General features: G+C 43.4%; 1 protein-coding gene across 1 annotated transcript; it reads left to right on the plus strand.

The window, feature by feature from the left end:
• Positions 1-780: 780 nt before the first annotated feature.
• On the plus strand, positions 781-4,799 carry LOC118358178 (LIM domain transcription factor LMO4-B-like). Its single transcript, XM_035735710.2, has 5 exons — positions 781-1,142; positions 2,376-2,611; positions 2,876-2,972; positions 3,258-3,417; positions 3,556-4,799. Exons 2-4 carry the CDS (start codon positions 2,394-2,396, stop codon positions 3,408-3,410), a joined length of 468 nt encoding a protein of 155 aa, XP_035591603.1. The 5' UTR covers positions 781-1,142; positions 2,376-2,393; the 3' UTR covers positions 3,411-3,417; positions 3,556-4,799.
• The last annotated feature ends 10,362 nt before the right edge of the window (positions 4,800-15,161 follow it).

Consider the following 15,161-nt stretch of genomic DNA (forward strand, 5'->3'; position numbering starts at 1 on the left):
AAGAGAACACTGTCCTCTACTGGCACTTAGGAAGCAGTGCAGAAATATACGTTAATTCATAAATGCACATTTTTATTCTGAATAGAACTCGAAGCAAAAGTTAACTGAAACAGCTGTAACACTGCCCCTAGGTTATGTTTATGGTCAAGGTTCGGGTTATGGCCAGGGTTAGGGTTGAGCCGGGATGTGGACATGAAGCTAGGGTTAGGGTTACGACTAGGGCTCTCCCTTCGACCCAATGTGCAGGAGCATGGCTGCAGCTCAATTTAACCACTGTATACTACTCTTATAATACTAAGATTCAGTCTTATTTGGAAAAAATATATATTTTCCAGGCATTATTGTTCACCCCCAACCCCCAATTCTTCATTTAATGGTATACATAATTTAGCCTAAACCATTTTAGTTTATATTCAAATAAATGTATTGCCACATCCTCCCCTAACTTTTCTTAATTAACAGTAAATGCAAATGTCTATTAAATATCTCATTTGTATGATTCTGAATTGACTAAATCATGCATGGAATTGGAAGTGGTCCATGACAGCATGTGCGTTTTAATTGCACATATGAATTGTGGAAAGGATTGTCATATTTGAAAACAGTTGTAGTTTAGTTCAATCTAATGAGAATAGGAATGTACAATGGGCAGCTGCAAACACATACATCATTTTGACAGTAACCCCACCCCTGACAGCTGACTGGCTGCTCACACTGCATGTTCAAAACGTCACCATAAAGCGAATTAAATAGCCTACCCGCTTGTGCAATTCAGTAAATAGTGTAGCTGTCAAAGACGCTAGTCATAGTTGAGAGTCGGATGATAAATCTAATTGATGAAAAAAAACATGGTTTATGCCAGCTCTTTAAAACCAATTTAGTTACATTGTATCAAATTGTATATTTGACAACGTGCGCTTTTTCCTTTTTGACATTGCTTCAATTCGTGTTAAATAACCAGTTTCGCAAATGTTTCGCCTTATTTGTTTGATATGGATATCAGAGAAGCGCTAGATTGTCACAGTCTGGATTAGCTATTGTTGAAAGACTATCCGCTGTCATCCATTGGATTTATTTGTATTATAATATTTTTTTTACAACTGAACTTCTTCACGTCTGAATTATCTGGAACGCACATCAAGGTGAGCATCTCTCTGTTCGCCGTGGTGTGCAAATTAGCCTATTTTACATGACCAAAACAGAGCTAACCGTAATGTTCATATGAATTTGTATTACATACAGGCTATCTTTACCGCATCTTGATTCTCTGTTGCATGCGGGTTCGAAGTTCAACCAAGAGCCTCCTGTTTTAAGACTGCTATTCTGTTTTCATGCAAGGGCATCATTCGCACTCTTCTGTGTTTCACTGTATGATTTCCTCTATAAAAAAATTATACTATTCGGGAACCAGGACCTTACACATAGGAAAGTGTTCTGTATGAATATATAATGCTCCCTTGTCTCGTAGAATATAAATCACAGTTGTTTCCCCCAAATATTTCATCCAACTTGAATAAACTTAACTTAAATTTTATTTGCAGAAACCTGGATGCTAAGACTACATTATCACACTGAATTATTTTTAAAATTGTGACACCTTTAAAATGACAGGTTAAATGGGTGTTATTTTCCTGGATTGTCATAAAACGTGTTATAAATGTTATATTATTGTTTTTAGTATAATTTAACCTATTTTGTTCAATCAGTGAACAGATTATTTGTGGACCTCCAATTTTTTGGGGGAGTTGTGACAGAGGCAAATGAACACTTTCTAGGTATACCTTGGTATTGCTTGGTATTTGGAATTTAAAAAAAATGCACCCAACAACTAATATGGGCATCATCATTAAAACCTACATTTACAGCTTACCTGGCATGTCCTGTAAAAGATTCCTACATGTTCTTGAACTAGCGAACATACAGAAAGTCAGGATGTGGGGTATTCCTTTGTCTGAAGGTGTACAGTAGTGAAACATGAGCATGTTGACTAAACACTGTACTTAGTTCAAATTATTCATGTTGCCCGTGCATGCTTGCGATAGTGGTCACGTGTTAGGACTTTGGATACTGACCCCTTCCAGTAGTAGTTGTTTTGGGGCTCACTCCTGTCAGATCAGTTTTTGATAGGTTGAGTGAGGCATTAGGCTATGCATCATATTGGTTGTTGCGTGGCTGTACACTTGTTTGTTTTGAACACTTCAAGCCCTGTCTTAGACAACTGCGGATGAACAGTGTAATGAAGTTGTTAACAAAACCATAGACAAAATCAAAACCATAGTGGATGAGGGAGACGTTGTCAATGAGGTCATTGTAACGGCATGCTACAGTACCTTTCCCATGTAGCTGAAGTGTCAACATTGTTTTTATTTAACAAGAGCTCCTGAGGGCCCAGCATGGTGAACAGTCAGGTGGGCAGTGGTGTGGCGTCACCCCCCAGGTCGTGTGCTGGATGCGGGGGAAAGATCGCTGACCGCTTCCTGCTCTTCTCTATGGAGCGCTACTGGCACACACGCTGCCTCAATTGCTCCTGCTGCCACGCACACCTGGGCGACATTGGCACCACCTGCTACAGTAAAGGAGGCATGATCCTGTGTAGGAGCGACTATATCAGGTGAGGTCCTAATTGGGCTCTGGGGAGAGGACATAACAGGAAGGGGAGGATGTAGACTTTATCTCCCAGGCTAGGGCACTGAGAGTGATCTGGCTCTGGGGAGAGGACATAACAGGAAGGGGAGGATGTAGACTTTATCTCCCAGGCTAGGGCACTGAGACTGATCTGGTTCTGGGGAGAGGACATGACAGGAAGGGGAGGATGTAGACTTTATCTCCCAGGCTAGGGCACTGAGACTGATCTGGCTCTGCTTTGTGTCTGCAGGTTGTTCGGGCACAGTGGGGCATGCAGCACCTGTGGCCAGTCCATCCCGGCTAATGAGATGGTGATGAGGGCACAGGGCAATGTGTATCATCTCAAGGTGAGACCCCCTGGTCTCACTGTTGTTAGTGTATGTCGTCATCAGTGAATGTGTAACAGTTGTTTGTGTGAAACCCATTGAAATAAATGTTATACACTGACCTAAAGTTACCTTGTACCTGATGTTAGAGTTAGCGTTTGCTTATGACGCTAGTTAGGCATGGACTAACCTTGGTTAACCCAGAACTAAAATCTTGCGTAGTCTGTTCACGAGAGATTAGGCCTGGACTTGAGTGGCACATTTGGGATGAGGATTCTAACTCCTGTGTGTGTCTTTTGTCCCTAGTGTTTCACATGTGCCACCTGTAGAAACCGCCTGGTGCCAGGCGACCGCTTCCACTATGTCAACGGCACCATCTTCTGTGAGCACGACCGGCCAGGGGGTGCACTGCTCAGCAGCCACCTGCCCCCCACTGCAGAGCAACCCTGTGTTGCCTGACCAGAAGGTGAAAGAGGGACCAGGACCATGAGGCCTTTCACACTTTCATACGTATTTCACACACACTACCATCATGAAAGGAGACCTACAGACGTGCTGTATGCCTAGTAACTTACGTTCTATTCCCTCCTGCTCTTGTCTGTAGGTGTGCTGAGTGCCTAGAGCGGTGCGCTGTGCCTTCATCCCCTTCATGCTTCCCTTCATGCTTCCCTTGTCACCAGAGGACCGTCCATCCCTGCTCACCCTGCTCCCGATACTGTTGTTGTGGACCCTCATCACCAACCACCACCCTGTCTCTTTGACCAGGAGGTTCTTTTTGCTTGCAGTATCTATTTCAGATGTGTTGTGTATATCCATGCTTGAGAGAGTGTACAGATACACAGTGGCGGTGAGTCGTGTGTGTGTGGTGCAGTGCAGGTCTGTCCATCAAAGACAATATGGACCACATCAACTATTTCAGGACTGAGGCTACTACGTGTTGTATGTGAAGGACACCCAACTGTGTGCATATCCAGAACTTTGGTGCTTTTGGACAAATCTTGCAAAGAGTAAGGTCTGGACCCTGTCTAGGATCTATAGTCAAATTAAAGTAGACAAAAATAAGCTTTCTCATGGACACAACTAAAACGCTATCACTAACAGTGGCATCGCTGTGGTTATTATTGTCAGGGATATCCCATCACTTAGATGATGAGCTCACAATCCCTCTCAATGGCCTGTCATCTGTTACTCAGTGATGTTTAGACCATCATATGAATCTGGCTGAAGTGAAGGAAGACGATAAATATACATTCTTTTTTTTATAATGTTATTGTGTGTTTCCCAGTAGAGTTCTATTTCCTTAATACATGTTGCATTCAATTTCATTTTGGATGCCTGTTCAATATGTGACATTATCAAATGGAGAAAAAAAATGGCTATTAAAACATTTTACTGTAACGAGGTGAACTGAAGTAATTGAAGTCTATGTGCAGTTGGTTGGTTACATGACATGAGTCTCGTGGTATTATATGGTAGGCTACCACCCGGTTGGTGTTACATTTCCTCCCCGACTGTTCCTGCATTGCTCCCTCCAGCCCTGTATGGTGAAAACATGCCTGATTACCCTGAGGAATGGAATTAGAGGGCTAGAGCCCTGACCGTTTACAGAAGCAATTAAACTTGAGTGGTGTATCTGTGCTGCTGTGCTTGCTGCCTGCTGCAGCTCTTGGGAGGCTGAACTTTGGCCATATCCCATGGCTGACTTTAATAAAGACTCATCTGGGAGCCAGCCTAATTAAAGGGAGGGGCTCCTTTGCATCCAGCCAGCATGTAGACAAAAAACATGACAACAATCTGATACTTTTACTGTTTACCATTTTGCAATTAAAAGACACAAGCCAAAGCTTTTCCAATCCCCCTTTGCTGGTCTTTGTTCTCTGTTTGGCTCTGCATTGGTTAAGTTGCTTGAACTTCCTCGTAATGTAAAACTGTACATGTAGCATATATAGTCAGACATAGGTTTGTAGACTTGAGGAATTAAAGGAAAGTTCCACACCAAAACTATATTTTGGTATTTGTTTCATTAGTTCATCGTTGACATAGTCCCAAAGTGTTTTGCTTGTCAAGTTCTCAAGATGTGTGACTTTCAAAATACAGAAATCATCCAAATATGATGCATTTAGCATCACATGATGCTGCGTTTTGGGATGATTTCTGTATTTTGAAAGTTACACATCTTGAAAAGCTTTAGTGCTGACAAACATAACATGTTGGCATTATGTCAACAATGGACTAATGAAACGAACAACAAAAGTGAGTTTTTGGGTGGAGTTTTCCTTTAAGGCTTGAAGAAAACCCAAGCTTACAGTGAAGCAGTCGATAGCATCTGCTGTGCTTTAAATGAGCTCTGTACTTTCACACCTTTGCTAGGAGCATGGCAGCCATAGAAATGACACCTTAATGTGGTTAGCTATTTCAGAAGTCCCACTTGTCATGGTAGGGGCTGATCCTGCATCAATTATCTATTCCACGTTTGATTGAAAAGCATCACGCAAATTCATTAACGTATGCAAATGATTACAATTACAATTAACTTCATATCTATATAGTGAGAAAAGAAAACCTCTGCAGAATCTGAATCCCACCGCACCACAAGTTACACTTTGCATTCAAACCAATCAGGCCTCATCTGCATATCTCTAATTAGCCCAGCATTTTCAGATGCCAATTAGCAGGCCTCATAAATAGCCTCTCTGCCATGAGGCGTTTTCTTTTATTAGAGACTTTGCAGGTGTATGACTCACTATGTAGTTTCTGTCATAAAAAAGTGTTTATACTCACTAATTAATCATATTAACACATGCAAATGAGTGTAATTGCCTTAGCTTCTACGCTTCACGTTGTGTGAAGAGACAGAAATGAGACAGTATATATTTTTTTCGAGGAAGAGAGCGTCTGAGTGGTGTCCTTCTGCCCAGCCACTCTGATACAGATCCAAGATGAAGTCTCTGTGTCTCTGTGTTATGATGATGATCCATTGTCTCTGTGCCAGCAGGACTGGCAGGGAGATCATCTCTGTCTCACGATCGTTTGAGAAGCCAACGAGAGGGTTTGGAGCAATCTGACAATAAACTGGAATTAAGAGAGACAGACAGCCCTTCATTGAAATCCTCTGTGCTCAAGCAGTGTGATGTTAGATCTGTTCCAGCGAGTGTACAGTATGTTAGAGAGGTATGTGCATGTGGTCACTGTCAGGAACAGAGCCAGAGACTGTACTGAAAGGGGGTCTGTGTTGATAGACAGGCATGCAAGCTGAGGTTATGTCTATGTGTTCGCCGACACAAACATACAGGTAACTGCCAAAATAATGGAAACACTTGAGTAAATGAGGGATACAAAGTATATTGAAAGCAGGTGCTTTCACACAAGTGTGGTTCCTGAGTTAATTAAGCAATTAACATCCCATCATGCTTAGGGTCATGTGTAAAAATACTGGGCATGGCATTACTTTGGTTACCATGGCTATGCCCCCATAGGATGACAATGCCCCCATCCACAGGGCACGAGTGGTCATTGAATGGTTTGATGAGCATGTAAACGATATTCCAGGGTTATTCAACTCTTACCCTATAAGGTCCGGAACCTGCTGGTTTTCTGTTCTACCTGATAATGTATTACACCCACCTGGTGTGTCCCAGGTCTAAGTCAGTTCCTGATTAGAGGGGAACAATGAAAAAAAGCACTGGAACTGGCTTCTCAGTCACCAGATCTCAAGCCAATTGAACACTTATGGGAGATTCTGGAGAGGTGCCTGAGACTGTGTTTTCCACCACCATCAACAAAACTCTAAATTATAGAATTTCTCATGGAAGAATGGTGTCACATCCCTCCAATAGAGTTCCAGACACTAGTAGAATCTATTGCAAGGTGCTTTGAAACTATTCTTGGTCATGGTGGCCGAACGCCCTATTACGACACGCTATGTTGGTGTTTCCTTTATTTTGGCAGTTACCTGTACATAATATTGATGGTAACAGGTTTCCAGTAAAATACATATTTTACATTTTTATTTTTTTACATTTAGGTCTATCTATTTGATACTGTCGCCTAAGGAATTGTAACTATGCTAAGAATCCATAAAACTGTCCTGTCTGCTAAAACTATTTATGCGTTCCTCCTTCAACACTAGATAACTAGTGATAAGTATCTCAACATCAAGAGAATGTGCATTGCACTTAGTGTCCCCTGGAAAGATGTTGACTTCTGCAGAAATCATTATTATTAGGCCTATAAAGGTATTATGTTCCTGAATGAGGCATGAATTCAACAGAAACATGTTTTCGAAGACAATCATTTCCTCAGCAATAACTCACCGTCTTGAACAAGGTGGGTAGAGAACAGGCTGTAGACAAAGAAAACAACTTTACAACTATGAGCCTCATACAGGAATGTCAGAGGGGTAGGAAGAGAGGAGAGACAGAGGGAGAGAGAGAAACGGAAAGAGAAAGAGAAAGAGAGAGAGAGAGAGAAGAGAACATTCCCTGGCCAATCAGAATGCTTTGAATAATTAAACTGATCGGCTTTATTAGCTCAATTAGGTTAATTTGACCACGGAACACGGCCATATGGTGAAAGGAAACAAAAGAGGGGGGAACTAATTAAAAGTAAAATAATGAGGATTTTAATTAACTGGTTCCCCAGACAGCAGCGCACAGGGATCAGGAGCCTGGTACCATAATTAAAGTGCTGTAACGCAGGCAACATCTCTCCTCTCTTATATCTGTGAGGGCTCTATCCATCTAATTAAATTTGTAAATAAATTAGCAACATTGAGAGTTCCTGCTTGACTTAACACCGCCTGCAATCCACCCCCCACCCCCCCAATAACACACTCACCTTACTCCCATCACACGTCTACAACAGAACGGATGTACAAGCAAATGTTTTGCCGAGGTCTGTAGATAGAGGATTTGTATATATGTGTGTACATTTGATACGGTGTGTGTGTGTGTGTGTGTGTGTGTGTGTGTGTGTGTGTGTGTGTGTGTGTGTGTGTGTGTGTGTGTGTGTGTGTGTGTGTGTGTGTGTGTGTGTGTGTGTGTGTGTGTGTGTGTGTGTGTGTGTGTGTGTACATGCATGATGCAGGTTGTGCTGTCATGTTTGTGCAGGCTGATGTTTGTGTTTGCTCCCTCTCAGGGTCTCACAGTGACACCGGCCCCTCTCAAATGCCCCCAGACTCCACCCCATGGCTTCTGTTTGACTCAAAGAGCAGAAGCTAAACATAGCTGCATGTTCTGCTCAGTAACTACCATGCACTCTACTGTAAGGTTCAGATGTTAAAATTAGAGTGCCTAGGTCAATCTAGCTACCCCCTGGGACAACTTGGTATATCTAGTTTGTCCCTTTGAAAAAATGCCCATGATATCTTGTATCCCCACCTCTCTGTCACATTTAGATCATGATTCAAGTTCACCTTGCTCTCCTGTCTATCCGGACTCTCTCTCCTCTACATCCCCACAACCTGCAACCTACTCCCTTGGAAACAGGCTTTTCATTCAAATGCATACAGACTGACAAGAGAGTCATTTGCATATTAAATTATCAACCACTTAAGATTCTGAGCGAAGCGTAATGCTGCCAATTCGATAAAATGAAGAGCAAGCATGCGTTCAGCTGCCATTACCATGGCCTGTCATTGTTTGACATGGTTGAGAAATGGTGTGCTGGGACATGGTTGACAGAGGCAGAGGACGGTGGAGGGAGGAGGTCGGGGGGGTTGGATGGAGGGAGCAGAACATACAAGTTCTTTGACATACAGTACCACACAACACCCTGTACACACTATTTCTAATCCTATTCAGATATTAATGGTTGAAACGCCAGACAGTCTGGTGTGGTGTTGATTATCCCAGGTGTGGCCCATGTTAGGGTAAGCCTACAGAGTGTTGTATCGATACAAAACAAGACAGACTGGAGACCCCCAGGGGGACTAACATTATTCTCACCTGAGAGGCAGGGGACAGATGCTGCTCTAAAATGGGCTGTGACCTGTTTGTAAATGGAACTCAATGTGGGATGCTGATCATTGAGTAGTGAAGGAGTCTACATCTACAGACCAACCCCACACAGCATGCTGTCGACCTTATTAACTGACACCCATGTCTTTCTGTCCCCCACTGCTAAACTCCAGAAGCTCTTACCAAGCCCAATCTGAGGCTGTTCCTCAGGTTTACATTTACATTTACATTTAAGTCATTTAGCAGACGCTCTTATCCAGAGCGACTTACAAATTGATGCATTCACCTTATGACATCCAGTGGAACAGCCACTTTACAATAGTGCATCTAAATCTTTTAAGGGGAGGGGGGGGTGAGAAGGATTACTTTATCCTATCCTAGGTATTCCTTAAAGAGGTGGGGTTTCAGGTGTCTCCGGAAGGTTCTGTAGACAGATCTAGGATTAGATTACTCTCCCCTAATCCTAATTTTAACCAGTGGGAGGAGAAATGCAAAAATGACCATAGATCAGCTTCTACAGGCATCTTCGTCCAACTCCACAGCACCAGTCTCTCCATGTTGAGACAGTTTCATTATTGCTCAGAAGAAGTGTTGTGAAAGCCCTCGTCGGCAGGTTTAGTTAGTGTGTGTTCCAACCCCCTCTCACTGGAACCAGGTGGAACACACGTGCGTTCATTAGCGCTCTGTTAATGAGCAGCAGATGCAACACCCTCTCCTTCTCTCTTTCCCTAGTTCTCTCTCTTTCACACAGCGCTGGCTTCCTCTCCATTCAGTCCTGTTGGGGAGGTCTTTCACAGCTCCGACATGTGGGCTTCATTAAAGGACATTTGTCCAATTTAGATGAATGACTGAGATCGTATATCATTCCCTCTTGTCAGTCTATTTTTATCCCCAAGGAACTGAGTGTATGAAGTTCTGTCAGAGTTTTGAATACAAACATTTATTCTGGTGGTGTGGTTGGGTTGAGCTCCAGCTATTGTGACTCCCTTGGCCTTGCATTCACTACCTTCAAGTTGTTGTTTTTCCAGTGCCAGTGAAATCAAATCAAATCCCGTTTTACTTGTCAGATGCTTCGCAAACAACAGGTGTCGACTAACAGTGAAATGCTTACTTAGGGGCGCTTCCCAACCATGTGGAGAGAAAGAAAGTAGAGAAATAATAGAAAAGTAAAGCATGTAATAATAAAAGTAACAATAAATACACAATGAGTAACGATAACCTGCCTATATACACGGAGTACCAGTACCAAGTCGATGTGCAGAGGTACTAGGTAATTGAGGTAGATACAACTAGGAATGAAGCGACAGATAATAAAAGGTTTCAAAAAGGGTCAATGCAGATCTGGGTAGCTATTTGGTTAACTACTTAGGGTAGGAGGCAGGCCCTCAATATGACTGTGTTGGTGTGTGTGGACCATGATCGACCCTTAGTGATGTGGGCACCAAGGAACTTGAAGCTCTCGACCTGCTCCACGACAGCCCTGTAGTCATCCCTCTGTTTCCTGACCTCCTCCTTTAAGGCTGTCTCATCATTGTTAGTGTTCAGGCCTACCACCGTCGTGTGGTTGGCAAACTTAATGATAGTGTTGGAGTCATGCGCAGCCACACAGTCGAGGGGAAACAGGGAGTACAGGAGGGGACTAAGCACGCACCCCTGATGGGCCCCCCGTGTTGAGGGTCAGCGTGGCGGATGTGTTGTTGCCTACCCTCACCACCTGGTGGTGGCCCGTCTGGAAATCCAGGATCCAGTTGCAGTGGAAGGTGTTCAGTCCCAGAGTCCTTAACTTAGTGATGAGCTTGGAGGGCACTATGGTGTTGAAGGCTGGCCGAGCTGTAGTCAATGAACAGCATACTCACATAGGTATTCCTCTTGTCCAGGTTGGGAAAGGGCAGTGTTGAGTGCAATAGAGATTGCGTCATCTGTGGATCTTTTGGGGCAGTATGTGAATTGGAGTGGGCCCAGGGTGTCTTGGATGGGGATGTTGATGTGAGCCGTGACCAGCCTTTCAAAGCATTTCATGGCTGTTACGAGGCATTAGTCATTTAGACAGGTTACCTTCTTGGGCACAGGGACTATGGTGGTCTGCTTGAAACATGTAGGTATTAAAGACTGGGTCAAGTACAGGTTGAAAATGTCAGTGAAGACACTTGCCAGCTGGTCAGTGTATCACTGCTGATTTTGATAATAACTTACAGATGTTTTATTCTTCTCTACACCAGCAGCACACTGTGTCCTGCTGTCTACATTTACAACCATGTGTAATGAATGCCTTTCTCCCACTCCTCAAAAGGGCATGCTTTCAAGGCACACAATCCTTAATTGCCCATTAAAGTTAACTCACACCATCCCAGCCAAGCTCTCTAATTGAAGTCCTAAAAATAAGAGCTCAAGCCTTCCAGGGGAAGGCGGTCTGAGCACTACCACGTTGGGACTGAAGTCAGCATGGTCCCAGACCCCCCAACTTATGGGGCTTGACCCCTGCTATATCACATGTTTGCATGTACCCTAAGCAATCACATAATCACCACAGATGGCATAGGAATATCTGCCTCCTACCGGAAAAGCCTCCATATAGAAAATAAAACAAACTCATGAGTCTTTATACATTAATCAACCTCTGCTTTGTGATAGCTATGTCTGATTATCAAAGGACAAAATGTTGCCATTCTTACAGTTACAGTATCAAACCACCCTTACACTCACATTTAGTCAGCGCATGAAGGTTTTGTACCTGCCTGTCTGAAGCCATGTATTGTACATAAGCAGGAGAGGATGATGCTGATCAGAAGTAGCACAGCAGCTGAAATGTCACTGAATGTGGTCGTGTGCTATGGCATTTGAAGAGAGATATCATTTCAGACTGGGGTTAGAGGTGTGCAGGCCTGATTCAGGAGCCCGTCTCAACCTCAGAGTGTGTGACACTGACAGAGCCCCCAGCCAGACAGCGCTTATGGTTTGGGGAAAGGTCTGCGTGAAGCAGGGTGGTGATGCTCAGTGCTGGTGCAGTGGGTCGGGAGGCCAACTCCCCATGGCTCTGCTGAGTGTCTGTGCCTTGGTCTCTGGGATGATAAGCAGCGTCTGCCTACCCTCCTCCATGCTGACTCCCCACCTTGGAAATGCCAGCACAGGGCCAAGGGCAGAGCTCTCCCCAGCCAACCCCCATGGACACCCACCTCACTGAACCATGGGGCACCTCCACCCCTTATCAGCACCCACACACCTGAACACATAGACAATAGGGGGCATGGCAGGGTGTGTGTGTGTGTGTGTGTGTGTGTGTGTGTGTGTGTGTGTGTGTGTGTGTGTGTGTGTGTGTGTGTGTGTGTGTGTGTGTGTGTGTGTGTGTGTGTGTGTGTGTGTGTGTGTGTGTGTGTGTGTGTGTGTGTGTGTGTGTGTGTGTGTATCTGTGTGTGTGTGTGTCTGTGTGTGTGTCTGGGATGCGGGTGTGTGTCACGCACAAGGCAAGCAAGTCACTAATGAAGCCAGTTTGTGGTTTGTCATCGCAGTGTCTCTGTGTGAGCCATCCCAAACTGCTGTTGAACTGAATTCTCTATTCCCAGTCAAGGTTTAGAGATGTAGCAAGACATAAGATGTAAGAGTATGTCACTGGGACCATGCTCCCGCCCATCCAGGACATCTATTCCAAACAGTGCCTAAGGAAAGCCCTCAGCATCATCAAGGACCCCACACACCCCAGCCATGAGCTGTTCACTCTCTTAGCATCGGGCAGACAGTATCAGAGCAGGAGGTCTGATACCAACAGTCTCAGAGACAGTTTCTTTCTACAAGCCATCAGACAGCTGAACACTTGAACTGGACTGACCACCTGCTCTGATTCTCTGCACCTTAGCACACATGCACTCACTCACTCACTCACTCACTCACTCACTCACTCACTCACTCACTCACTCACTCACTCACTCACTCACTCACTCACTCACTCACTCACTCACTCACTCACTCACTCACTCACTCACACACACACACACACACACACACACACACACACACACACACACACACACACACACACACACACACACACACACACACACACACATCAGCTGCTACCAGACTCTTATTATGATTGCTAAATACTGCACAATTTTAACACTTGGCCCCTAATCTCCCTTCCCCAAAACACATGTAAATATTGTACTACAAATGGTGCCTTCCTTTATTATATTTATGCTAAAATATTTACTTTATGTTTGTGTTCTTATATTTTGTTATTTCTTATCAGCCTTTAGTTTTAATCCCCCCATGTTTGGAATTGTTAACAAACCTCTTGAATCGCTGGTGCCAATAGGACAGTTTATTATGCTGATAAGGTATTAATTTGCTGAGGTTTGCGAGTGTTTTAGTTGTTTGTAATAATTGATTTGTGTTGTTGAAATGTAATTGCTGTAGCTTGTCATTTGTTTTTTGCTGTTTTATTGTATTACCATGTTGGTTTTGTGAATTGTTTGTTCAAAGGGCAGCATTGAGAATGAGACCCTGGTCTCAGTTGGGCTCCCCTGAATAAATAACAGTTGAATAAAAAAAAAAATAATACATTGTCAAGAAGGAACCTGCAAGTAAGCATTTCATTGGACGGTGTATACCTTGTGTATCCCACACTTACTACTACTAACTTGAGGTCCCGCTTGTCTTTGGTAAAACCCCTTTTGTTTCAACGCACCACAGTTATGGAAAATCTCATACAAAACTAATTACAACTGGCTTCCCTAATTACAACTGGCTTCCCTAATTACAAATGGATTCCCTAATTACAAATGGATTCCCTAATTACAAATGGATTCCCGATAGGGCAGTTTAAAACTCTTGTTCAATGAGTTCACGGACGTGTGCAATTGTGTTGAATTATTATTATAACTTGTTGTAATAACCTGATGTAATGTATTTATAGCTGTCTTATAGTTTCTTCTTATCTTTTGTTGTTGTATTATGTCATTGTTTGTCCTCAGGGCTCCATTGCAAATGAGACACTGGTCTCAATTGGGCTCCCTGAATAAATAAAGGTACATAAATACTCCAACAGTCACTCTACCATCTTGGTTTCTTATCTCTGTCTATTTGCTTATTCTCTACTGTTCATGACCTCAGTGACTGCAGAGAGAGACCTATGTGTGTGAATTGATTGTATAATGTCAATGGAGTTAGTATGTTACAGACAAGAGCCTTTTATCTTAAAGTTGCATGTTTATGTACTTCAGTGGACCTGACATAATCAAAAAGCTATTAGGGCGATTAAGTTGAAATAATACTCTCCTTTTAAGTTGATTCGATTAGCCCCCAAAATACCAAATGGTCTCGGTGGATAATGATACTTGTGATCGTGTGTGTGTGTGTGTGTGTGTGTGTGTGTGATTTTGTGTGTGTGTGTGATTTTGTGTGTGTGTGTGTGTGTGTGTGGTGTGTGTGTGATTTTGTGTGTGTGTGCGTGTGTGTGCCCTATTATTGTGTAAGTCAATGAGGAACTCTGATAAGCCGTATGGAGCCAGACTGTAGACACTCTGCAGTAGACTTGGAGATGTCTGCACTGATACTAGACGGGGGAGTTAGTCATGGCAGTCTCTCCTTCACACACACACACACACACACAAATCCACTTTACCCTGTTGTTCATCCAGTGATCTCACAGTATACTGTATGTCTCTGAATAAACATTCCTTCATGTAAGCAAGTAAACAAATGAATCTCAATCCCAATGTAGTGGAGAACCTCCACGTGAATCTAAGTCCAAATGATTTTATCATGAGGCCGCTTGTTGTCATAACCATTCAACCACGGTTGCTTTTGCATTCCTCTGCAGTCTGAAAACCAGTTCTAGATCACCTGGAAACTACAAAGTAAATTTCCACATTCTGAGTGAAAATCCAAACACGAAAGGCTTTGGAAAGGTGAAATGACCCAGTGATATAGTGATGAAGAGAGGGAAGGCAGACTGTCTGTCCAGTCTCATCTGACTGCCATGGTCATGGTCTGTGCTTCTACATCTGCATTGCTGGCTGTTTGGGGTTTTAGGCTGGGTTTCTACATAGCACATTGTGACATCTGCTGATGTAAAAATGGCTTTAAAAATACATTTGTTTGATTGATTGATTGGGGTGTTTACGCGGGGGAAAAATGGCTGTGATCTCAGTAAAAATCTTCCCCCTCCACTTTGTGCTGTGGGACTGTGTACAGGAGCAGTGTCTGGCTACAGAAAGGAGGTAAAAGCAAATTGATTGCGTGTTGTCAGTGTGTGTGT

This window comes from Oncorhynchus keta, chromosome 25 (assembly GCF_023373465.1).
Source record: "Oncorhynchus keta strain PuntledgeMale-10-30-2019 chromosome 25, Oket_V2, whole genome shotgun sequence".
NCBI classification, from domain to species: Eukaryota; Metazoa; Chordata; class Actinopteri; order Salmoniformes; family Salmonidae; genus Oncorhynchus; species Oncorhynchus keta.

Bases quoted from the DNA above. Each gene is read 5' to 3' on its own strand.
- LOC118358178 (XM_035735710.2), top strand. From the start codon at position 2,394: ATGGTGAACAGTCAGGTGGGCAGTGGTGTGGCGTCACCCCCCAGGTCG. The intron at 2,612-2,875 runs GTGAGGTCCTAA...TTGTGTCTGCAG, and splicing joins TGTAGGAGCGACTATATCAG to GTTGTTCGGGCACAGTGGGG. The intron at 2,973-3,257 runs GTGAGACCCCCT...TTTTGTCCCTAG, and splicing joins GCAATGTGTATCATCTCAAG to TGTTTCACATGTGCCACCTG.